This window comes from Myotis brandtii, unplaced genomic scaffold (genome assembly GCF_000412655.1).
Source record: "Myotis brandtii unplaced genomic scaffold, ASM41265v1 scaffold524, whole genome shotgun sequence".
NCBI classification, from domain to species: Eukaryota; Metazoa; Chordata; class Mammalia; order Chiroptera; family Vespertilionidae; genus Myotis; species Myotis brandtii.
Window position 1 is genome coordinate 462,049 of NW_005369911.1, and position 27,459 is coordinate 489,507.

General features: G+C 41.2%; 1 protein-coding gene across 4 annotated transcripts in view; it reads left to right on the top strand.

Annotated features, from left to right (window-relative positions):
• The window catches only part of JAKMIP2 (janus kinase and microtubule interacting protein 2), a 127,023-nt gene that overhangs the window by 52,389 nt on the left and 47,175 nt on the right, over positions 1 to 27,459 (top strand). For all 4 annotated transcript variants that reach the window (XM_005877647.2, XM_005877649.2, XM_014548880.1 and 1 more), the window contains exon 2: positions 21,247 to 21,523. In XM_005877647.2, the coding sequence (XP_005877709.1) occupies positions 21,395 to 21,523 (129 nt within the window). In that variant the 5' untranslated portion in view covers positions 21,247 to 21,394. The remainder of the gene's footprint in view (positions 1 to 21,246; positions 21,524 to 27,459) is intronic.

The following is a 27,459-nucleotide window of genomic DNA, read 5'->3' on the forward strand; positions in this document are numbered from 1 at the left end:
TTTTAATAATCCTTTGACATTTTGACTGAAACTAAAGTGCAAAAACTTGAATTTTAAACATTACCATAAAAATAAATTAATGCCTTCAAAAGAATGGAAATAGGGCACTTTAATTTAATTTTTTGACACTTTTAATGCTCCCTACTCCCTTGCCAAAAATAAAAAGATTAATTAAGCTTTCAGAATTTTTTGTTTCAAAGAAATGTGTTTGAAAAATCCCTTTGCCATCCCTAACTCCATCACTTACCTCCCTTTGCTGTTCATTGCTTTCTAATTCTGAAAGATGAAAAAGAAAAATGACTTGTAATTTGTACTTACAACATAGATAGATGAGATTATCTCAATGACTACTCACCATCGTCTCTTCCAAAATCATATGTCTAATAGCAATAATAATGCTAAAATGTATTGAGTTTTACTAGGTGCCAATTCCTCTTGCATATTTAGCTTATTCCATCCAACGACAGCCCCGTGAGACAGAAATTAAAAGCTGGCCAGAGAGGAGTTAGGTAATATGTCCAAGGTCAAACAGTAAGTGGTTAGAGTTGATCTTTAAGTCTTGGGTCTTGCCCTTAACCATTATGCAACATTATTTTTCTGTAATTTTTAAAATGTAAGAGTATATGAATATGTTTATAAATAGCTAATTTACAGACAGAAAAAAAGTATGATTTTTACTGTTTGTATCAAATAAAAATTGTCTACTATTTTGGATTCTATGCAAAATTGATGGGACAAATAATTATTATTGTGCTGTTTGATAAGAAGACAATGATAAATAACATCCAAATTCTCTCACTTATAGAAAGAAATTATTTATTTTTCACAGTTTTATAGTATTTATCATCAGTGTAGGTGTTGACAGTTTTTCCTGATGTTATGAACTGTTTTGTAAATCTTACCATTCCCCACAGACTTTTAAGAAGACAAATGCTCTGACTTTAACTTGACAAAGGCGAGAGAATGAAAGAGAGGGGCAGAATGAGGGAACGAGTGAGAGAGAGAAGGAACAAGAAAGGAAAGAGGAAAGGAAGGTGTTTGTTTTGCTTTCAGATGGACCCTTTTTCCATACCCCCAACCCTAGGCCAAAATTACAAGTGCTAGACTCTCTTCTTGCCATTCATCAATTCATTCATTCATTCATTCATTCATTCACTCTTGCTTTCATTTAAAAAGTACTTATTGCATTCTTTACTGTTTTTATGCTAGTCATTATGATGAACAAAACCCAACACTATCTCTGTTTTCATACAGCTTCCATTTTAATGAGTGGGATAAGCATTGATAAAAACAAACAAACAAAAAAACAGGCAAACATATAACCACAGGTGTGATACAATGCTATTTAGGAAAAAAAATGTTGATGCTATGAAAACATGTACTAGAAGAACCTGTCCTGTCCTGGAAAAACCAGAAAGGCTCTGTATTAGTTTCCTAGGGCTGCTGCAACAAATTACCACAAACTGGGTATCTTAAAACAGCAGAAATGTATTCTCTCTTCATTCTGGAAGCCAGAAGTCTGAAATCCAGGTGTCACCAGCATGGGCTCTTTCTGGAGGCTCTAAAGAGACTCTTCCATGCCTCTCTCCTAGCTTCTGGTGGTTGCTGCCAGCCTTTGGTGTTCCTTGTCTTATAGAGGCATCACTTCAATCTTTATCTCCATCCCCATGTGGCATTCTCTCCTGTGTATCTGTTTGTGTGTCAAGTTTCCTTTTCTTCAGTGGACACCGGTCATTGGATTAGGACTAACCTGAATCCAATATGACCTCAACTTGTTTATCTCTACAAAGACTCTATTTCCAAATAAGGTTACATTCATAGGTGCTGGGAGTTAGGACTTGACCACATTTTTAGGGAACTCAACTCAACCTACAGCACCTTCCTTGAGTCAAGTACATTTGAGCTGAGATTTAACTGGAATGAGAGGACCCTGCAAAGGGAATGGGATATGTCAAGGCCCTGAGGCAGGAGGGAGCATTGTATCTGATGACTTAAAAAAGGGACACAGAGACAGACATTCACAGTGAAATACAGGAGCAAAGAGACTCAAGAACATGTTCCTCCTGGTATGGCACATAGGCTCCCACATAGACTCCCCTCACACAGGTGTGAGCAATCACAAAACGAGTAAGTCCAATTCAGGTGCTCCTTCTGCATCTCACTAGTCAACCAGCCCCGCCCTGTGCCCTGGAGTAGAAAGAGGGGAAACACTTTCCTATGGGAGAGAAGTCTACCTGCTACAGCTTCCTTCGGGGCCAAAGCGTGGGTTGTGAAACATGAGCAGGGTCTGGAAGAAGATGACTTAGGTTAGTTACATCCTAGCTTTCTAACAACAACTTGGGTAAGTGACTTCTCGCTTCTGAGCCCATTTTCTCATCTGCAAAGTGGGGGGAGCAGCATCTGCCTCAGTTTCATTTTGAATATTAAGTGAGATAAAGCATGTCCTAGCACTTTGTAAACTTATACTATGTGTACCAGTTAATAATGGCAGATTTTGTAATGTCCATCGGTAGCTACACATTTGCCCCAATCTTTCAAGTAATTTGTGGATACTGTTCCAATAGAACTTTTCTTCTTTTGAGGCAAACCATTTCTTCGTACATTTTGAAGTGCTCAGAAAGTGCGTGTGCCATCGATCAAAACAAGTGGTAATCTGAAGGAGCAAGGTCTGGTGAATATGGCAGGTGGGTTAATACTTCCCAGGCAAGATCTTTTAACGTGTCTTTAACTGGTTTTGAAGTGTGTGATGGTGCATCTGAAGCAAAATTACTTTGCGTGTCTTCTGGAACATTCTGGTCATTTCACGATCAAAGCGTGATTTAAATTGATTATTTGTTGTTGGTAGCCATCAGTATTAAAAGTTTCCCCTGGTTTTAGAAGCTCATAATATACTACACCTTCCTGATCCCACCAAATGCAGAGCATTGTCTTCTTTCCGAAGCGATTTGGCCTTGCAGTCGATGTTGGTGGTTGACGTGGATCGACCCATGATTTTGTGCATTTGGGATTCTCAAAATAAATCCACTTTTCATCGCCAGTCACAATTCAATACAAAAAAGACTTTCTTTCATGCCATTGAAGCAACATTTTACTGATGACTTTTTGGTTTTCCATTTGTCTTTCATTCAGTTGATGTGGCACCCATTTTCCTTCCTTTAAAATCTTTCCCATTGCTTGTAAACGATTGGAAATAGTTTGCTAAGCAACGTTTAATCTTTCTGCAAGTTGATTTTGAGTTTGACATGCATCTTCATCCAATAATGCTTGTAATTGTTGGTTTTCAAACTTTTTCAGTTGACCTGGACGTTCTTTGTCTTTCACATTGAAATCATCACTTTTAAAGTGTTTAAACCAGCGTTCACAAGTATCTTGAGATGGAACATGTTCACCATAAGCTTCCCGAAGTATATGATAACTTTATCTTCAAAATAAAGTAACGAATTAAAACTTCCCGCAAATGCTCTTTTTTGGCACAAAATTCGACATTTTTAAGCATAAAAATATCTATGATGTTAACACCTTCAGAAAATTTGACATATGAAGTTTTGAAGCTTGCTGTCAATACAACAAAATAGCATACATATCAAATCACATATATATCAACATATGTGTGACTCCATCTATTGAAAAAATCCGCATTATTAACTGGTACACCTAGGAAAATAAGGAGTAAGAATGTTAGATGGTACTAGGAGTGGAGAAGATTAATAATCCTTGGCCTTCTAAGCCTAGCACAGCTCATGCAAATGCCTTCCCAGTGACAGAAGGAGGGAGATTAATATTAATAGCATTTCCCAATCTGTATACCATGGAGGAGGTGAGAAGGTCCATAATAACAATAACATTTCATCTGCGTACAGTGGAGAATGTGGGAGAGTTCATATTAATCATTTTAACAACTGAATTTATGTATAGTGGCTTCATATACAGTCTCAGGCAATGCTTGTGGCTCCTAAACCCTTTTTATTTCTTTATTTTTGTTGTTGTTGTTAATCCTCACCTGAGGCTATTTTTCCATTGTTTTTTAGAGAGAGTGGAAGGGAGAGGGACAGACACAGAGAAACATCGATGTGAGAGACATACATTGATTAGTTGCCTCTGGCACGCACCCCAACCAAGGCCAGGAATCAAGCCTACAGCTGAGGTATGTGCCCTTGACCAGAATCCAACCCAGGACCCTTCAGTCCGTGGGCCAACACTCTATTCACTGAGCCAACCCTGCTAGGGCCCAACACCTCTTTTTGAAATCAAGCTCAGGTACCAGGGGGCTGGTCGAGTCTGTAAACACAAACCTTATCTGCGAGCACATTGGCAGGAGAGTGTATCACACTTACTGAACTTGAGAAGGCTGAATGGAGTGAGGCCCTGGGCAAGAAGATGATGACAAAGGAGGAGGAGAAAGGAGGCCAGAATGGGGCTCCTGTCACCCCCAAACTCATAAGAAGCCTCTGGGAGACGGGAGAGAAACTGAAGAAATCTTGTTTTAACCCAGGACCAATCCTGTCCACTCTAAGGGTTTCAGCTTTTCCAGAGACAGAGCACAGTATGTCATTGTCGGAGCTGTCCTCAAGGTGAGGATACAACAAAATAGCATACATATCAAATCACATATATATCAACATATGTGTGACTCCATCTATTGAAAAAATCCGCATTATTAACTGGTACACCTAGGAAAATAAGGAGTAAGAATGTTAGATGGTACTAGGAGTGGAGAAGATTAATAATCCTTGGCCTTCTAAGCCTAGCACAGCTCATGCAAATGCCTTCCCAGTGACAGAAGGAGGGAGATTAATATTAATAGCATTTCCCAATCTGTATACCGTGGAGGAGGTGAGAAGGTCCATAATAACAATAATATTTCATCTGCGTACAGTGGAGAATGTGGGAGAGTTCATGTTAATCATTTTAACAACTGAATTTATGTATAGTAGCAATGCTTGTGGCTCCTAAACCCTTTTTATTTCTTTATTTTTGTTGTTGTTAATCCTCACCTGAGGCTATTTTTCCATTGATTTTTAGAGAGAGTGGAAGGGAGAGGGACAGACAGAAACATCAATGTGAGATACACCCATCGATTAGTTGCCTCCCACATGCACCCCAACCAGGGCCAGGAATCAAGCCTACCACCGAGGTATGTGCCCTTGACCAGAATCCAACCCAGGATCCTTCGGTCCGTGGGCCGACACTCTATTCACTGAGCCAACCCCACTAGGGCCCTACACCTCTTTTTGAAATCAAGTTCGGGTATCAGGGGGCTGGTCGAGTCTGTAAACACAAACCTTATCTGCGAGCACATTGGCAGGAGAGTGTATCACACTTACTGAACTTGAGAAGGCTGAATGGAGTGAGGCCCTGGGCAAGAAGATGATGACAAAGGAGGAGGAGAAAGGAGGCCAGAATGGGGCTCCTGTCACTCCCAAACTCCTAAGAAGCCTCTGGGAGACGGGAGAGAAACTGAAGAAATCTTGTTTTAACCCAGGACCAATCCTGTCCACTCTAAGGGTTTCAGCTTTTCCAGAGACAGCGCACAGTATGTCATTGTCGGAGCTGTCCTCAAGGTGAGGCTTACGATACAGGATGACACAGCCGCACTGCTGTGGAGAATGACCTGCAGCCTGGTCTGTGGTTGAGATGGAAGGTGCTGGACCTAACATTCCCCAGAGGGTTTGGAGCAAATGATGTGAAACGTCTAGGCAGCCTTTTTGATCCCTGAATGAGGTGGAACCTGCCACCCAATATATCTTTCCAAAATATATTATGGCCTTATGGACATGTATGTACACATAGAATTGGGAATGTGTGTGAGACATTATACTTTGCACTTCATTTCATCATCTTGCTCTTTTGACTAATATGTCTTGATGTGTAACTAGTCTCATTGGTTCATCAGATCTACTTATGTATTTTTAACTGTTGCATACTAATTTGTAGACTGGACATGCCACTTTATTACACCACTTTCTTTTATGCGGATCTCACATTGTTCCTAGTTTTTCAACACTACAGAGTTGTGCAGGCATGGGTTTGATCTTTATGAAGTCGCTCATTATTACCTTTTAAGATGCTATCTCATTTTTATATTTATCTGGCTATCATTCCTCTGACTACTCAAATATAAACTCCAGGAGAGCAGAAATTTTTGTCTTGTGTATCCACAGCTCTAGCTCCAGAACCTAAAACTGCACCACCAAAATATTCACTGGATGAATGCATATGACTACATTCTGCCTCCATGTATAGTTATGAAGTATTAACCTCTTACTAGAGTTAAGCTCTCAAGGGGGCAGGAATAGTCATTCTCAACTCTTCCATTGGCAGTGCCTGGCATAATGCCTTTCTTAGAGTGGGAGCTTAATACTGTCAGGGATACACAGTATATAGCACATCTCAGCTCAACAATTGACTGGTTGTAATTTTGGCCAAAGACCAATTTGAAAAGATTAATAGCAACTTATATGTGGTTCCTCTTACCACCTCCACAGCTCCCACCCTGGCCTAAGCCAGCACCATCTGCAAGCTGGAGTTTTGCAGTGGCCTCCAAACTAGTCTCCTTACTTCCACTCTTATGCAAATTCTCCTCCTGTCCCCACTGCAGGGAAATGTTGAAGCCTCAGATCAGGGCACCTCCTGTCAAAACTTCCAGGGGGACTTCACTCTGAGTAAAAGCCCAAGTTGATGTATAATGGCCTGAAAAGCACAGCGTGGTCCGCACACGCTGCCCTTCCATTAATGTCTGCCCTCAACTTGGCTGCTCTCCTGGCTGCTCCCTCCCTCCAGCCCTGGGCTTCTGGCTTCCAGCAGTTCCTGGAACTCACATCTGTGCTCACTGTAGATAGAGCTCTTGTACTTGCCCTGTGCTCCTGGAATGTTTCCTTCAGGCATTTGCACGGTGCACTCCCTTCCAGGCTTGAGCCAAGTCACATCACTTGGTTAGGCTTTTCCTTATCTCAACTTGCAATCCCATCTGGACACTTCCTGTCACCTCTCTGCTCTATTACAATTTTCCCAGAGCACTTTGTGATCATGCAGCATAGTACTTATTTACTTGTTTGCTGTTCATAATGCTCATTGTGTCTCTTCCAACTAACAGATTAGTGCCACGAGCAGAGATATATGTTTTATTTTATTTTATTTAATGCCAAGAACAGTGGCAGCAATCGAGTGTTCAATGCCTATTTGTCCAAGAATCTGATTTTAAAAGAGAGCACTTATTTGATACACACCCTGCTAAAACCTTTATTATTCCATGTAATTTTCACCACCATCCCAAGGGAGGTATATAGTGGCGGAGTGAAGATAATGGTCTCTACAGTCATACAGCCTGGATTAAGTCCTTGATCCATTGCTTACCAGCTCTGGGACCAAGGTCAACAATCATCTGTGTTCATTAGGTCTCTATTACCCCATCTCAAAGAAATCAAGGGAAATATTAATGATTAGTATTTTGTCAGACTCTGTATGAAACAACCAGGTCAGCACTATAAGAAGTGTTTCAAGCACAGGCCTAAATTTAGGCTTCAAATCCCATCTTATTTAATTATCTGTCTCATGTGATCATTTAAGACTTAATAGCTATTTTGTGCAAACTGTTTTGCAAGAGTAAAGTATTCCCTTGTCTTACCCTATATTTTATTTCTTTATTTTTGTTGTTGTTAATCCTCACCTGAGGCTATTTTTCCATTGATTTTTAGAGAGAGTGGAAGGGAGAGGGACAGACAGAAACATCAATGTGAGATACACCCATCGATTAGTTGCCTCCCACATGCACCCCAACCAGGGCCAGGAATCAAGCCTACCACCGAGGTATGTGCCCTTGACCAGAATCCAACCCAGGATCCTTCGGTCCGTGGGCCGACACTCTATTCACTGAGCCAACCCCACTAGGGCCCTACACCTCTTTTTGAAATCAAGTTCGGGTATCAGGGGGCTGGTCGAGTCTGTAAACACAAACCTTATCTGCGAGCACATTGGCAGGAGAGTGTATCACACTTACTGAACTTGAGAAGGCTGAATGGAGTGAGGCCCTGGGCAAGAAGATGATGACAAAGGAGGAGGAGAAAGGAGGCCAGAATGGGGCTCCTGTCACCCCCAAACTCATAAGAAGCCTCTGGGAGACGGGAGAGAAACTGAAGAAATCTTGTTTTAACCCAGGACCAATCCTGTCCACTCTAAGGGTTTCAGCTTTTCCAGAGACAGAGCACAGTATGTCATTGTCGGAGCTGTCCTCAAGGTGAGGCTTACGATACAGGATGACACAGCCGCACTGCTGTGGAGAATGACCTGCAGCCTGGTCTGTGGTTGAGATGGAAGGTGCTGGACCTAACATTCCCCAGAGGGTTTGGAGCAAATGATGTGAAACGTCTAGGCAGCCTTTTTGATCCCTGAATGAGGTGGAACCTGCCACCCAATATATCTTTCCAAAATATATTATGGCCTTATGGACATGTATGTACACATAGAATTGGGAATGTGTGTGAGACATTATACTTTGCACTTCATTTCATCATCTTGCTCTTTTGACTAATATGTCTTGATGTGTAACTAGTCTCATTGGTTCATCAGATCTACTTATGTATTTTTAACTGTTGCATACTAATTTGTAGACTGGACATGCCACTTTATTACACCACTTTCTTTTATGCGGATCTCACATTGTTCCTAGTTTTTCAACACTACAGCATTGTGCAGGTATGGGTTTGATCTTTATGAAGTCACTCATTATTACCTTTTAAGATGCTATATCATTTTTATATTTATCTGGCTATCTTTCCTCTGACTACTCGAATATAAACTCCAGGAGAGCAGGAATTTTTGTCTTGTGTATCCACAGCTCTAGCTCCAGAACCTACAGGGATACACAGTATATAGCACATCTCAGCTCAACAATTGACTGGTTGTAATTTTGGCCAAAGACCAATTTGAAAAGATTAATAGCAACTTATATGTGGTTCCTCTTACCACCTCCACAGCTCCCACCCTGGCCTAAGCCAGCACCATCTCCAAGCTGGAGTTTTGCAGTGGCCTCCAAACTAGTCTCCTTACTTCCACTCTTATGCAAATTCTCCTCCTGTCCCCACTGCAGGGAAATGTTGAAGCCTCAGATCAGGGCACCTCCTGTCAAAACTTCCAGGGGGACTTCACTCTGAGTAAAAGCCCAAGATGATGTATAATGGCCTGAAAAGCACAGCGTGGTCCGCACACGCTGCCCTTCCATTAATGTCTGCCCTCAACTTGGCTGCTCTCCTGGCTGCTCCCTCCCTCCAGCCCTGAGCTTTTGGCTTCCGGCAGTTCCTGGAACTCACATCTGTGCTCACTGTAGATAGAGCTCTTGTACTTGCCCTTCGCTCCGGGAATGTTTCCTTCAGGCATTTGCATGGTGCACTCCCTTCCAGGCTTGAGCCAAGTCACATCACTTGGTTAGGCTTTTCCTTATCTCAACTTGCAATCCCATCTGGACACTTCCTGTCACCTCTCTGCTCTATTACAATTTTCCCAGAGCACTTTGTGATCATGCAGCATAGTACTTATTTACTTGTTTGCTGTTCATCATGCTCATTGTGTCTCTTCCAACTAACAGATTAGTGCCATGAGCAGAGATATATGTTTTATTTTATTTTATTTAATGTCAAGAACAGTGGCAGCAATCGAGTGTTCAATGCCTATTTGTCCAAGAATCTGATTTTAAAAGAGAGCACTTATTTGATACACACCCTGCTAAAACCTTTATTATTCCATGTAATTTTCACCACCATCCCAAGGGAGGTATATAGTGGCGGAGTGAAGATAATGGTCTCTACAGTCATACAGCCTGGATTAAGTCCTTGATCCATTGCTTACCAGCTCTGGGACCAAGGTCAACAATCATCTGTGTTCATTAGGTCTCTATTACCCCATCTCAAAGAAATCAAGGGAAATATTAATGATTAGTATTTTGTCAGACTCTGTATGAAACAACCAGGTCAGCACTATAAGAAGTGTTTCAAGCACAGGCCTAAATTTAGGCTTCAAATCCCATCTTATTTAATTATCTGTCTCATGTGATCATTTAAGACTTAATAGCTATTTTGTGCAAACTGTTTTGCAAGAGTTAAGTATTCCCTTGTCTTACCCTATATCATACAGGAAAAATGTTAACTGCTAGATCAAAAGTGCCCTGAAAAATGGGATTTATCAGTGCAAGTGATTAACTCTCAGCACTCAGTGCATTGCTTCAGTAATGATACACTGCCTTGTGCTAAATCTTTGTCATGCTCTGGACAAGAAATGTGTTTCATCACCTTACACTCTGATTTCTATACAACAGGACTTGTTTTTAGTTATTTGAGAGTTTTCAAGATAATAATAAATATGCAATATATATATTGACTAGAGAAACAACTACCGTAATGGTTAAAACAAATGTTTGTGCCCTGACCATTTGTCTCAGTGGATAGAGAGTCGGCCTGCGGACTGAAGGGTCCCAGGTTCGATTCCGGTCAAGGGCATGTACCTTGGTTGCGGGCACAGCCCCAGTAGAGATGTGCAGGAGGCAGCTGATCGATGTTTCTCTTTCATCGATATTCCTAATTCTCTATCCCTCTCCCTTCCTCTCTGTAAAAAATCAATAAAATATATTTAAAAAAACAAACAAACAAACAAAAAAACAAATGTTTATGAATCAGGCTGACCCAATTTAAATTTTGACAGACACATCATAGGCTCTCAAGAAACATTTGAATCAAAGAATGGCTCATAGACATTGGGCAATTTTCAATGTTTTAATTTCTTCTCTTATATAATGAGAAAATGAGATAACATATGTGCAATGGTAGCTACTGTGTTTGACATATAGAAAGATTTTAATAGAGTTATTATTAAACAGTTTTTTTCTACTGTGCTGTTCAGAATATGGAACCCTTCTCTCCCAAATTTAATGTTTTACATAAAGTGTAAGAATACAAATGAGCTTAATAGCAGATATAAAAATGAGCCCTTTCTAAATTCTCTCCCCTTTCTCCTCCTCCTCCTCATCCCCTTCTCCTCCTCTCCTTCTCTTCCACTTCCTCCATCCTATCCCCAACTCCATTTAATCAATAGTATGGGTACACCCATAATTCCTACCAAATCTTATACAATAATGATTCAATTGCGCCTTATTTCCTCAACCACAAGACAAATCCTCTCTTATCTTTTCAAGACTCAGCTCAGCAGTCCCTTCTGTTGGCAGCGGTCCCCATCCCCCCAGGGAAGTGGTTCTCCTCCTCTGTGCCCCAGTCCTGCCTGGTTTGCTTCTCTGTTTCAGTGCTCATTACATCCTCAGGCCTGCAGCTCATTATTTACATGTCAGTCTTTCCCAGTGGGGAGAGTTGTAGAGGGGACTCATAAATCATACATTCCGGACTGGGCTAGATGACTTTCCAACATGCATCTCAGAGCTTTAAAAAGATAATGCTTGGAAGTAGTTTAGCACAGTGGCCAGCAGGAGTAAATGGTCAATGATGATAATGAGGATGATTAGCAGTAGTGGTAGTATTCATCTGTCACAGTGTGAGGTAAGTAAGTGGATGAAGTATAATTATCTATACAAATGCTATTATGATCTAGAATATTACAGGCCAGGGCCCCAGAGCTTTGGAATATCAAAGATTGCTTACTATGCAAAGAGGAAAGACTAGCTCTCAGAATCCTTTATGGTCCTGTGAGGGGAAAAAATAGAGCCTTTGAGACTGCTCTTCCTAACAAAACCATTTATCGAAATATTTAAAACCTTAAATGAGAAATTGTAATTCCTGGTTTCTGTGCCAAGAGATAATAAAAAACAAAACAAAACAAAAACAGGGAAAAATTGTGTTTTGCGTATGTAAATTGCTTACACTTGAAAGCATATTGCTTATATTTCTGAATATGTAGGTACTATGAATATAGCACAGAGTTTAATATGGAATAAAATTACATTATGATTAAGTCAATGGTGAATTATACCTTCTCCTATAATGTGGGAGAACAGCATTAATATTTTGTGGGGTTAGGGTATTCTTAATTCTTTCCAATGAAAATTTCACTTGGCTCCATTCATTTACCTCAACAAACATTTTTATTTTTGAGTACCTACTGTAAAGCACAATCCATATATCTTTTGAGGGCTTCTTTTTCCTTATTTGTAATATTTATGATGATGTGGGTTAAATTGGATATCACACATATCAAAGATAAGTTTTTAACAAATTGCTTGAACTAATGTATATATAATTTAACATAGTTCCTGGCTTATATTAATCACCCGGAAAACATTAGCTCTTGTTATTTCTAAGTATACATACGACTCCATTCATCTAAGTGAGTTTTTTGATGGTACCCACATCCTTCCAGTGTCCCACGCACAAAGGTTGGGTGTCATTTTCAAACTCTTCTTCTCTCTTTACTATTTCCCAACAATCAGCCCATTATGTGGATTCTTCATACATCACAGACCAGCTCGAGAGAAGAGTTGGGGTTTAAGTCTGTAAGAAGCTTCAGACTAAAACACATTTGACTCTGCCATTTACCTGGCTCTGTGTCTTCGAGTAAAAGAATTGACCTCCTATCAACTCGGTTCTCTCATGTATAAATAGGGAATACTAACTGCATATATCTCATAGTTTTGAATGGAAGGATGGACATAAATTGTTGCCTTATGCAGTGCTCAGCACACGTTAAGTGCTCAGTAACAAGATGATGTTGAGTATGGTGAAGAAAATGATGATGGTGAGATGAATAAGAGTTCCTTTAGCCTAGAAAAGAAAAAAGCCCTTCTTCTCTACATCCTATTCCAAACTTCATCTATTTACATATGAACATTGGCAATGGATGCCTATCTGGACCTCTAACCTCTAGTCCTTTCTGTTTCATTCCACCCTCCACATAACTTCAAGATTAATATTTATTTTTAAAATTGTATTTTGCCTCTTCTCTTAAAAGTGCTTATCGTGTTCCCAGTAATTTTTAAATAAGATTTAAATTCAGCATCGAAACACTCAAGACATGCATAGTTTATGCTTACCTTATTTTTCTGTACATCCGCTGGTTTCCCACACTGGGCTTGTGATCTACAATTTATTCCTCACACTTACCTTCCACGTGTCCTACCTACATGCCTTTTCTTGATTCCTCCTGTTCATCTTTCATTGTCCTGGCCCTAAACACAAGGCCCTCTCTTTTGGTGAAGTAATGTGTTTATTCAGAATCAGTTTTGTGCCTGGCACTGTACTAGGCACTGAGAGTCAACAAGGAGCCAGAGAGACACAGTCCTTGCCCTCATGCTACTCTTCCTCTTGTTGATGTGTATGTGTGTTTCCCCACTCCTTTGGCACATATACAGTATATGCAGCCTTGTTTGGTAGATATATACTGCATCATCTTCAACTATAACATAAAACCTTGCACATAATTATGGTTCAAGAGAGAGCTGATCCAGTTTTTGAAATGATTTTCCTATAGTGTATGGTCCACATTGGGATTAGGTTGACTAACAGAAGTTAGTCTTGCTTCAAAGATCCCATCAATGTTTAACTATCTGGGGGCGGATAGTTAAACATTGGCCTCTGGGACAAAACTCAAAACAGAATCCTAAATGTTAAAAAATTGAATAATCTATATTGTCCTATAATTTATTATACTGCATCACACCATATTATAACATAGGGAAATGTTGATAGCCAGTTTCTTTTTAGTAATGTGTAGAAAATTAAATGCATTTCTTTGTAATAGAACCATATGGTGTATCTAAAAGTTGTTTTATTCAAACTATGTACTTTTACTTAAATAACATTGATCAGAGTAAATCTTAATACAGAAATTATTCTGCCTTTTTAAAAATAGCAGGTACATGTTATGCATGTCCTATTTATAGAATTTTCTGCTCATGTTTGACACTGCAAAGGTGCCTTTATGAAATTTTTCCTTTTTTAATTCAAGGTCTTTGAAAATACAACAGAATAGGTTATACATGCTTCACTTAACCTAAAATAGAAAAGCTTGCTGTCACTTATAAATATAATTATCTAAGACGACTCCTTCAAATGCTTTGGGCATTTATTTGTTGGTTTGCTTTCAATAACTGTACATGCAGAGCAAATGCCTACTTGAGGCAAGGGCTCTGATTCGCTTTTCTTGCTGTCTGACCTTGAATACATAACTGTTTCCTGCTGTGTTTGAGATTCCCCCTCCCCCCATTTCCAATGAAGTTGGTACTCTCATTCTACAACAGCTGTAAAAGAATTGGAATCCAGAAAGAAAGGACAATGCAAATAAGAATATGTAGCACTGTGAGATTTATTTTGCTAAAAGAGTACAATGCAAGATAACTTAGTGCGAAGGAGTGAAATTAAGCTTGGGAATATGAAGGATAGCAGCAGAGATTGTGAAATCTCAACACATGGCTTAAATAAAAATTCATTTCATTTTATTTTTTATTAAATTGTTACACCAAGCTTTAACTTTTGCCTGAAATCAAAACTGTCACTCAAGGGCTCCCTCAAAGTAAAGAGAACTTTCATAATAAACCTTATTAAAATGATCTGGACATTGTGCAGGCATTGTGAAAAATGTTTCTCAATCTCAATATTTTCCTTGGATCGGGATCAATGTTAATTAAATTGAATTTCATGGTGGTCATTGTGATAGATACTATGAGTACAAAGAGGAATCAACGCAAGGTTTTACTCTTAAGTGGGATTCAGTCATTCACCTAAAGAATAACTATAATATAAATGAACATGGCCACAGCCTCCTAACTGTACTTTCTACATCTTTTATCCCTTTAGTCTATTCCATTCTCTGTTGCCACAGGACTATTACTAAAACCAAAATATGAGCTAGTCACTCCCCTCCCCTACACACTTCTATGGGGATGAAGTTCATATCCTTTAGCATAGTTTATACTGGTCTCTACCAGCTGCTCCCTGTCTGCCTCTGCTAGCTCATCTCTTACCACTTTTTCATTTCCTCACCAAGCTCTTGTCTGTATTTTTCTCCAGAGCACCCTTCATATTCTCTTTGGCTTCTAGACTTCCATACTCAATATTCTGTTGACCTAGAAGGTTCTTTGGTCCCCCTCCAACCTTTTGCTGTCTTTCCTGACCCACCAAGACCCTTAGGATTCTTACAGCCTATGATATGTGCAATTACCACACTATATGAAATTGTTGATTCTTCCTCTGGGAAGGACAGGGACCCTGTCTCTTGTTTCACACAGACATCCTCTGCCCTCCAGATGTTTCATAAATATTTGTGAATTGATAAATTAATGCATTTAAAAATGAATAATGAATATTGTAAGAAGTGCCTTCAAACTGAAAATGGAAACCAAAGTGAGGGAATAACTTATTTTATCATCAGCGTTTGGTGAAGGGGTATAAAAGGAAAATGATATGAGATGACATTAGATCTGGTCCCTAAAAGATGAATAGGAGAGAGTTAGGAAGTTGAGGAAGAGAAATGTAAGCTAAACAACAAACTGTGTGATCAAAGTCAAGGGTTTCCAGAATAGATCGATTCTGGATGAATCCGACCTGCTTTGGATCTCAACTTAGACATCTCCTAGCCTTCCTGACAACCCCCCTTATAGAAGTTAGATGTTTCTTGTATGTGTGCCGAGCGCTCTCTCTTACTGCAGGCTGTATGAGATATAATGTGAAGTTTTAATCCTGAGATCTAAAAAAGATCCAGCAAGAGTAATAGCATTCTTTCATATGAAAAATGTAACGTGTTGACTTTATTTTTTTTAATATATCTTATTGATTTTTTACAGAAAGGAAGGGAGAGGGATAGTTAGAAACATTGATGAGAGAGAAACATCGATCAGCTGCCTCCTGCACACCCCCTGCTGGGGATGTGCCCGCAACCAAGGTACATGCCCTTGATCGGAATCGAACCTGGGACCCTTCAGTCCGTAGGCTGACGCTCTATTCCCTGAGCCAAACCAGTTAGGGCAAACATGTTGACTTTAAATAATTTATAATGGTTGCTATTATTACTAAATGATAAAGAGGGTATTCAGCAGAAGAATAAAGGAGAGACAAACATAAAAAGGCATACAAGCCTGATAAGTACAATCCTGAAGATGCATAATCACTACCATGCTGATTGTCAGCCTTTCAGATTCATTTTCTTCTAACAGGTGTGTAAGAGGTTAGAAGCCCTTAGACTCCATAGCTACACCACCACATTATTTTTATATAGGAAAACTAGAACTCCACGGTTGGACTGGCTTACACAGCAGCCCCCTCCTCTATATTAAATTGCTTTGTCAAGTTAATAAATGCACAGTGAGGCACTTTTCCTGCACAGAGAAGGATTTAAGAAGTGATAACATGGTCCACAGGTCACCAGGACTAAAGTAAGTGTAATTCATTCAGTTTAAACAATAACACCTTCTGAGTCTAAAGCATCATCTTTGGAAATGAAGGGGGGAAGGGCTTAAATGAACAGGCTCTGGTAGAGTGGACATATCCAAATATTAATTATGGAAAAGTGTTTGTAGCCTTGAGCTTTATACATACGAACTCCACCTATTTTATATTACAGTTGCTTTTCAAATCATAACTCAGAGGCAACAACCTTATTGGAAACACTAAGGTTAATAATGGCTTTATTCAGCTTATAGCTTAGGGCAGAACCAGCTACAAAGCCAAGACCCCTGGGAATACGGATTGTGTCAGTGCTGGTCCCATTTCCCCCAAAGCATAAGCATGAATTCCTTTAGTCTTTCCAGGGATCTCTGAGCTTTTCTTGGCCTGTCTTTTTTTTTTAACACTAATGGGTAATAAATATTTTTCTTCTTTTAAAATCTAAGATGGCTTTTAGTAAATAATAGGAGGATAGAAAAATAATAACTATGATATTGATAATAATAATTTACTAATCATTGGACACACTTTGACTTATTTATTCCTCATGAGAGCACAATGAGGTAAACATATTCCTTTCCACATTTTATAGTAAAAAAACACGAGCTTAGAGATTTTAATTTCTCAAGAATATACAGCTAGAAAGTTTAATTCAAAGCCAGTCTTTCCGATTTCAGATTCCGGTCTCTTAACCACTACATCCCACCATTGTGTAGGCCCCCAGCTGGCATTTTCATGCTTTGCCATCTCATTACCCTACCCCCAACCAGAGCTGAATCCTGCCTTCCCCTCAAGAGAGAGTTATCATAGTCAAGAAGCTCAGAGCTGACGTATTTGAGTTGCAGCTCTGCCACTTCATAGCTGTGTAAGTTTTTTCAAGTTAGCGAACCTCTCTGATCTTCAGTTTCCCTGTCTAAAAGAAGAGTAAATATCTGAAAGGGTTCATTGGACTAGTTCAATAAGTTAGTCTTCCTAAAGTTTAGTGCACTTTGCATTGTTCCTGCACTGAGTAAGAACCCAGCCAGGTGGGCAGTATCTCCAGGCTCAGCTCACATGTCACCTTCTCCATCAAGTCTTCCTCTTTCTCGGTGCACTCTCGGTTACAGCATTTACCAATGAGCTCGTTCTCTGCTTTCCAGGATGTTTTCTCTTTTTATAGGCTGGAGCCTAGGACTGGGAGGGTTTGATGGGGAATAAGGAATGACTACTAACAGGTGTAGGCTTTCTTTCTGAGGTGATGGAACTTTATAAAATTGATTGCGGTGATAGTTGTACAACCTTGTGAATATTCTAAAAATCACTGAATTATGTACTTTGAAAGTGTGACATCATTGAGATATAAGTGAAAGCTGTCCAAAAACAAAAAATAAAGGCAGCCCAAGCTGACAGAGCATTGTAGTGACATTACATATGAAAATCAGAAGATTGCTGGGCACCCATCAAAATGGGAAGAGACTTTAGAAAGCTCCCCTCCCCCCGAGGGGTGTGTAGGACCACACTCACAAACAGCTGCTCACTTTGAGATTTCCATGTGTTGATGCTACCAGTAACTGTCTGGGATGCTTTTTTCTCTCCTGAACATGTTTTTATTTTTTAAACCAATTTCTTTTCCTCAGCCCTTAGGGGACTAATTTAACACTAATTCACAGACCAAAAAATACATGAAGTCAGTACATACTATTATATTTTTTTGAAAAGAATTATAAATTAAAATGTAAAATTGTCTTGTACATTTTTGCTGCAAGAAATACCAGAGAGCTGGTACTCATTTAGACTGGAAGAGGACACTGGTTAAAACCAGTAATAATGTGTAAAAGTAGGACATGATTCCATCAAAATCTCCATGTGGTAGAGTTGCCACCTCTGGTTCATCCCCGTGGCCATGGTCCCGTTCAGGGCTGCATTACTTCTGGCCTGGACCATTGCTGATGTCCTGCCTCCATACTCTCTCTCTCTCTACCTTCACTTCCACCACGTTCCAGAGTTCCCTTCTAAAATGCAAATATGAGGCAGTGCAGCCCAGGGGATGATAGCTTGGGTCCCAGCCTCTCTCAGGCTGCCTGGATTTGAATCTGGGCCTCACCACGTGGCAACTCAGTTATCTTATGCAACTTACTTAATCTTTTGATGGCCCAGATAAATGAGGGAGAAAAGAAGAAATGATGATTTCTAAGCTTAAATCTGGACTGCCTGGGCCTGGGTGGTGCCATTTGTTGATACTGGAAAACCTGGAGTGGTAAGGTTCTGAGGGATAATTAATAAAGACATCTGTATTAGTTAGGTTAGGTTTGAAATGATTCAAGTAGGTTTGGTAAGTAAGCAGTTGAATATGTGAGTCTGGGGTTTGGGGAATGGTCAGGACTATGGATATAAAACTGAGAGTCATGACTTTATAGGGGGCAGTGGAGATAACTTTGAGGAAGCTCTGGGGACCAGTAGCATCTAGAGACCAACACTAGAGAAAGAAAAACCTGTTAAACATGGACATGTGGGTTTCCTCACTCAATACCTGCTTGAAGTTAAGTGCTGTCTTATTTATCTTTGTGTCTAGTGGTGTTTGTCATACACATTTTCAATAATGTTTGTTGAATTCATTTTAATTCTAAAAGCAAAGAATGATGCCTCTTAGAAGTCTCCCAGGCATGCACTTTAATGATTTGGCAACACTTGCAAAACAAGCACAAAGGACAACTCCAGCACCTAATTTAGGGTGGGATTTTGGTGGACAGTTCCATGACTACTGGAGACAGGCGTATTCTCCCTATCCCTTAACTCTTCCCTTTCTCTGGGGACACATCCAAAAGGTAAGGCCCCGGTGCACAGGGGGTGGGTGGCAGAAAGCCCAGGATCCCAGCATGGTCCTCAAGGCTGAATACCAGGGGTCTTGAGAGAGAAGCAGCTGCCGGAACATATGTGCGATCAGTAGGAATTCCCCTTAGTCCTGGGCTGAAGCACATCTATGTACGCAATACTCAATTTTCTGTAAGGTTGCATGGGAAACTTTCTCTAGTATCTTGTCATGTTTTTTCCATTGAATTTTAAAAATATATATATTTCTTTATTGATTTCAGAGAGGGAGGGAAAAGGAAGAGAGAGAAACATCAATGATGAGAGAGAATCATTAATCGATTGCCTCCTGTACGCCCCCTACTGGGGATCGATCCTGCATCCCAGGCATGTGCCCTTGGCCGGAATCGAACCTGGGACCCTTCAGTCCGCAGGCTGACGCTCTATCCACTGATCCAAGCTGGCTAGGGCTCCATTGACTTTGATAGGTTAGTATTGATATTTTTCTAACCTGCTTTGTTCCTGTGAAACATTTAAGAATTTGTAAAGCAAGACCATCCCTCTTTATTTCTCTCCTTTTGCTGCTGTTCTGATTAAGCCTTCATTATCCTCCACCTTAGCAAGTTCAATAGGCAGGCTCCCTCCCTCCATTCTCTGCCCACTCTGCCACTAGAATAACCACACCAAAGCACTGCTCTGTTATGCCATCCACCTGCCCAGAACTTCAACAGAGTCCCCATTGCTTATTGAAAAAAAAATGATTCCAAAATTCTAAGGTTGGCATCCCAGGTCTCCCACAATTGGAAATTTCCAGGCAACGTTTTCAACATTAGTGCTCACAAATCATATCTTAGGTTGTAATGAATCAAGCCCTCATTTTAACCACAAAATAGTTACTGTGCTTTCTATTTGCTGTAGCTCAGCACCTGCCATTTCTTTCATCCAGGATGCTTCACCTGTTTCTCCATCTGTTAACATCCTACTCGCTCCTCCAGTTCCAGGCCAGTGCAGCCTTCTTCAGGGAGCCTTCCTTATTCCATTCCAAGAAGAAATCTTATCTATACCCTGAGACAACTGTTTATTTTTTAAAGGCAGTTATCAAATAGATGATGATGATGATGATGATGATGATGATGATATAGATGGATAGATAAATAGATAATATAGAGGTTTTGTTGAGTTGTTGTTTTTTGCCTTGAAACTCTTATTTTCAATTTCAACATGTTGTGCCTAGCATAGCATATAGAAGGAACTCTAACGATATTGACTGAATAAATGTGAGTGACCCAATTAACCCAGTATAATTAATCCTCACTTCTCACAGTTTATTTATTTATTGTATAATTCTAGGTCTTTATAGAAATGTCTTAAAGTTGGGGCTCTTTATGGGGTGATCATGAGGTCTTCACATAGGTGACTTCCTTTTACAAATACTAATTAAATACCTGGTATGTACCAGGACTTATGATGGATACTGAGAAGCAAGTAGTAAGTAAGAGCAACACATTTCTGTCCTCACCAAGTTTACAGTTTCATGGTGGTGAGCACAATTAAACAAGAAGGGCATGTAATAACCTAGGGGGTGTTTCCTGGAGGAACTGATGTGGAAGCTGAGACCTGAAAGAAAAACGCCAGTCAAACTACACTGTGTGTGTGACAGGGTGTGAGGAGGAGGACATAAGGGAGGACCATGTGAGGAGGCTGGGCAGAGACTGGAGAAGAGAAAATAGAATAGGAAAAGTCCTATGGGAAGGGAGCAAGAATCAGCAAATTAAAAGACATTCGTTATGGTTAGAATATAAGTGAGTGAAATGGAGGCAGAAAGGCGAGGAGAATGGGCAGGGTTAGACATAAAGAGCACTCTGAGACGTGAAAGATACATTCACGGGTCTTTGAAGGATTTTAAGCAGAGCACTGACGTGATCAGACTGGCCCTTTGGAAAGATCGCTGGAAATTCATGTGCGGAGTGAACGGGAGATAGTGGAGACAAGAACCCTCCCGAGGAGACTCATAGAGGCAGCTCAGGCTGAGAGTGGCTGTCAGGCACCCGCCCAGGTCTCTGCCACAGCAGTAACGGCTGTCTCTTCCCAGGGCTTCCAGGGCAGCGGCTAAGGAGACCTTACCAAGGACCACCACGCAGTAGATGCTGAAACATCGCACTCCGGGATAAGAAACAGGAACATGGCAGCACCCGTGTGAAAGGACTTAAAAACCAACAGACTCCATTTAGAAAGGAACAATGTCCAAGAAAGGGCGAAATAAGGGCGAGAAGCCCGAGGCGCTCATCGTCGCCCTTCAAGCTGCCAATGAAGACCTCAGGACCAAGCTCACAGACATCCAGATAGAGCTGCACCAAGAGAAGTCCAAGGTGAGTGAGGCTCCTGAGTCACAGCCCGCAGCGTGGCTCTGGCCCAGCTCTGCCTACTGGCCCCCCCTCCGTGGGCTCCTTTCTGCCAATTGCCTTTCTGTACACATGGAGGGTTTCTTGTGTGTGACAGGAGGGAATTGAGCAAGGGATACACAGAAGGTGACAGTAACATGGTCATGAGACCGATCTCTGCCTGGTTCAGGAAAGCAGATAATAAACAGGGAGACAATGACCCCAACCACCCCTACCTCCCCTCGACACTTAATAGTTGTTGACTTGGGCAAGTCCCACCCTTGCCCTCTATAGGGTATCCCCCCTGTGGGATTTAGAGCAATCTTTCTAAAATGTACCACATCTTGTCACTCAGAACCCTTCAGTGGCTGCCTCTGCCTCTCAGAATCAAAGTTTTTCCTACCAACTACAGGGTATTTCCTGAAGCTCCCTCTGACTCAGTTCCCACATCCCTCCCCTTGGACCGCTCTGCTCCAGCCTCTTGGAAGAATCAGGAGAGATACCATCACATCAAGGGCCTTTGTTCTTGTTCCTCCCCCGGTCAGCTCCAAGCCCCATCCTCACCGCCCTCAGGTGTCAGCTGCATCTGACCACAGTCTCTAACACAGAACATGCCCAGCTACTCCCCAGAGTCTGGCTATTCTTGATTCATTTCACAGAAAGTTATATATTTACTTCTTGTTTAAATAAATGCCCAGTTACTCCCCCATAGCCTGGCTATTCCTGACTTGTTTCATACAAAATTATATATTTATTTATGTTCTTGTTTCATGCTTGTCTTTCCTGAGTCAAGTGTGGTCTCTACGAAATCAGAGACTTCATTTACCTCTGTATCCCTAGAGCCCAAATAAATGTCCAGAACGGAAAAGCTCAACATCTCTTTTTTAATGAGTTGAGGAATGAATGAAGGGTGATTTGAGCTGTGATGAGGTTTAAGTTAGACAAGTACATACAGTGATTATGAGGATTAAATGGGAAAGTTCATGTCTCAGTGAGCTGCCAGGCACATAGTAAACTCTCAAAAAATGGTAATAGTAATATTCTCTCTAATATGGTCTACACTGAATCAGTCACTAACTGGACTTAGGAATGTCTCCTTAATTCTCTGGATTTCATAAATGGATTTGCTAACACTCATCTCACCAGCACTGTGTGGATATCACAGGGTCACGGGTAGGAGAGCATTTTGAAATTTTCAACATGGATTGAGGCAGGTCTGCTTCCTGCGAACTGGGCACAACCATGTCCGCACTACCATGCCTTCTCTAGATAATTCTTTGCTTGGCAGAAACTGTTCTTGATCAAACTGTAGATCACAAACCAACAAATACCCTCATTCTGTTTTATCTCTCTTCTTCCTTGACATTACTATGAAATTTTAATTATTTTCCTCCAAATCTATTTCTCCTGGTGCCAGCCATAATAAATATTAGGTCGCCAAAAGCCCTTTGCCTCCTGTCTCGGCAAAACCTTAACCTGGGATAAACAAACTCCAATGTAAAAGTTGTGAAGGAAATATTTTAGTTCCCATGAAGGTACAAAGAACATGATGTTGTTGTTTTCTTAAAAAAAAAATTGTTTGCAAGTCAGAAGACCAAGGCATTTTCTTTATCTCTCTTCAGGGACAAATTTAAGTGTCTCAGTGTCTCCATCTGTAATTCGGATGACTGAATCAATTTCTTCATATCTGTGTCTCTCAAGCATCACTGTGCCTTAGAATAACCTGGGGGAACTTATTAAAAATTGAAGTCCCTGGGCCCACATTGGAAGGATTCTGATGAAATAGGTGGAGTGAGGACCACCATTTCCAATTCTGACAAACAGTGCAGACAATCCCCACGCAGGCAGTTCTCCGCCTTCATGTTGACAAACACTCCACTCTGCCGTTCCTCCTCTTCTGACAGTCTGTGAACATTCCACTGGCTTTAACTTTCCCGGGGGCAACGTCACATTTCAAGAGAGCAGACTCCTTTCATTGTAATCAGGACAGGATGACGAACTACATTCATAGGAGGAGGCGCATTGGCCTGGAGACTGGTAACCGTAGACTGCCACTGACTTACAGAGAACAAACTCAGGAGATTTCAGAGAGGCAGAGGCCCTGAGGGCCCCGCTGCTGCCAATTTCCTACACATTCAAGTCTTTTAAAAGGGGTAACCTGAGCCTGGACAGAGCTGCCTGTTTACCCAGGACTTGGCACTGGGGTCTAAGTCGAGAAGGTCAGCGTAATCTCCCCTTGCTCTCTGACAAGAGACGGGAAGCCGGCCTCCTGAATAAAGGCACTGCCTTATCCTCCCCTCTGCAGGCTGCCTCCCTGTCTCCCTCTCCTTGGCAGTTAATTACAGTCCCAGCACTGGGGCTAACGCAAAGCCTCCCCGCCTGTCAGCAGCCTTCCCCGAAGAACAAAGGGAATTTCGGGGGCAAACAAGTCATAAAGCAGTTTTATTAAAATAAATAGGCTTGTGTTTCCAAGGCCCAGGCGTGAAGGGAGAGCATATGAACAGTATCAAGATGGGAACGCTCACTCTCGGTTTGGTTCCCAGACTATGATGATAAAATGGCAATTTGGCTCCTGGGGAATAGACTAGAGAGTGGAAACCTTTGGGGCGATGGGGCATTACTTGTTTTTCCGGAAAGATGGGTCATTCCATTGACATTTACAGAACACAGTGTGTAGAGAGCAGAGTCATAAATGCTTAGGGCTGATAAGAGAAATAGCTACACTTTGCTGAATGTTCACTGTCTGTCACACGCTGTAATAAACGCATTTTCTCCTGACATAACCCCAGCCCTTTCACTCGGCACCAGAGTGGCCCTGAGCAGACTGTGAAATCCCTCGGTGTTTTCCTTTCCTCATCTGTCAAATGGGATCGTAGCCGTGTCTGTTTCATAAGGGTGTATCTCTGTGTGTTCATTTTTGAGCAGTTAGTTTGTGTCAAGCATGTGAGGTGTTTTAATTCATCATCTCGGCGATTTTTAACTTTTTCCATCTCATGGCACATGCATACTACCCGCTAAAATTCTGTGGCACACCACAAAATATATTTTTTGCTGATCTTACAAAAATAGGAGTAATTTTGATTGATTTACAAAAAATAATAGTAATTGCATATGCATGTCTGACTCTGCTCTCTATACAATGTGTTCTGTAAATGTCAATTGGATGAAGGCACAGTGGGGAGAGCAACAGGCCTGGGGTGCAGGGCCGGGGGGAGTCAGCTGCAAACAGGAGTTTCCACTGTTGGACTAGCCCTTCAGACTGCAAAGCATTCACATCCTCAGGAGGAGCCTGGGACAAAGGGCGGCAATGACCATTCTGATTTCACTGAGGAAGAAACCCTTTCACTCATTTGTTCCCAGTGACATGTGAGAGCAGGAGCCTAAATGGGAATCCAGGCTTCCCTAAGGCGGTGATCGGTGCTCTGTGGCTGCTGGCGCACTCTCAGGAAACCAGCACCCTTCTCTATCCTCCGGGGACTGCTTTAGAGCCTCCAGGTTCAGGGCCCAAATTTGGGGTGCCGTATTTCTTGCGTTTTCCATCTTTAGCTTTGTTTTCAGGAAGTCTACGTGGCTAAAATCAGGACCTGAACAAATAGAATCCTCTGTGCCTCCCCAGGTTGTATAAAATCTCCCTGAGAAGCACCTGCTGCCGCCATTTGTCCCTCCTTGGCGTCTGTTGTTTGAGATTTACTTAGCGCCCAGGAAAATCCCCTCTGGCCTACTATGAGTTTAGACCTCCAGCAACATCTGATGCAGATCATCCGAACCAAAGCTTTTGTTAGCTTGTCTTGCCTTGATAACCTCTCAACCCTCCTTGCCTTTGATGGGACTGTCCAATTTTTAATCCTAGATGTCTAAGGTCCCAGGAGAGCTCACATCACTGCCATCTTGATCTTGGCAGAATTTACACTGGCATTTGGCAAAGGCCAGACTACAATCGGGACAGAAGAGGAAAATACGTGTGAGGCTGTGTGAGGTCGTCAGGAATTCCCTTCCTTCTCTCAGAACATAAGCTTTCCTCGCTAAGATTAATTCTCCCTAATGATTATATTTTACATAAAACCTCTCTTGCTAGAAGGGATTTGGGGCTGTATCATCCCAAGCCTGGTCAGTGCTCACCCTCATGCCCTGTCCCAGCCCCACCCACTCCTTCCGTAAACACATCATCTAAGTGTCTTCCAAGTTAAGGGTAGGTGCCCCCAATGTCAGGGAACTCAGTGCGTCCTGAGGAAACCCAAGGTCACCTTTGAACATCTATTTATGTTAGTAAAATAGTTATTACAGTCTTAATGCAACAATAATAATGTTAGTCTTATCACGACAATATGGGCACTTACAGTTAGTCATGTTGTTGGTATTTATGTAGCATCGCATAGCAATATTTATAAAAATTATATTGTAGTATCTACCATATATGAATAATTATTCATCTCCCATGTGGGCCAGCCTTTCCAAAGTATGTTGATACCTTATCTAAAGCATTCCTCAGAACTATATGAGAATGATAGCACCAGTCCTGGTTTACAAACAAGGACACTGAGGCTGAGTGGTGAGGCGGCTTGTCCAAGCTTTCAGAGCAAACAGGGGATCTGGGCTCTGACCCAGACCTGACCGCTGACCCACACTGGGCTCTAATCAACCCTCTTTACATGCACTTATATGGATGGAGACTGGTTCTCACTTTTTTCACCTGAAATTCACATGAAACAGACACTACCTACATCACAGAGCTGCCCAGGAGGTTAAATGAACTGAAATGGGTAAAGCCTTTTCAAAGGTGCCTGACTAAATGCTCTTATGTAATCCAGCTGAAATTTTTCTCCATAAAACATTCCCACTAATTAAAAGTGATTCTTTTTCCACTAACTAAATTTTTTCCATTTCAAAGCATTATTATCTTATACTTTTTCATTGTTACATAGGAAAAATTCTTGACCTTTTTGTATACTCATTCTTACAACTTACATCAAGATATTAACATCTACGTCCATCTCTGAATTAGGAGGTCACGGTTCAATTCCAGGGCAGGTCACACACCTGGGTTGCAGACTTGATCCCCAGTAGGGGGTGTGCAGGAGGCAGCTGATTGACGATTCTCTCTCATCATTGATGTTTCTCTCTCTCCCTCTCCCTTCCTCTCTAAAATCAATAAAAAAATATATTTTTTAAAAAGATATTAACATCTGTTTCCTTAGTGGTGCAATATGGGCTGCAAAATTTTTCAGAAAATGATGTGTGTTTTTTTTGTGATTTCAGAGAGGAAGGGAGAGGGAGAGAGAGAGAGAAAGAAATATCAATGATGAGAGAGAATCATTGATCGTCTGCTTCCTGCACACCCCCTGCTGGGGATCGAGTCTGCAACCCAGGCGTGTGCCCTTGACCAGAATCAGAACCTGACCCTTCAGTCCGAAGGCTCTACCACTGAGCCAAACCAAGTAGGGCTCAGAAAATGATTTTACTACAAAATTTTTATTAGCTCTTTTTATCTAAATGTCAGTCACATCCTTTGTATTTCCTTCATAGTGAAACACTTCTCTCAAGCTTTAAAAAAGTCATACCTAGAAAGCCTACAAAAAACTCCAGTTTCCATGACAACCAAAATAAGTTAACATAAAAATACCAAATATAATTCAGTGCCTTTGAATTTTGTTTGGATTCTGTAGATTCATTTAAGTGACCAATACGAAGACCTACCTGGTTTGGCTCAGCAGATAGAGCGTCAGCCTGCGGACCAAGGGTCCCAGGTTCGATTCCTCTGGTCAAGGGCACGTACCTAGGTTGCAAGCTCCTCCCTGGCCCAGGCCCTAGTCAGGGCTCATGCAGGAGGCAACCAATTGATATGTTTCTCTCACATTGATGTTTCTCTCTCTCTGTCTTTCCCTCTCTCTTCCACTCTCCCTAAAAATCAATGAAAAAATATCCTC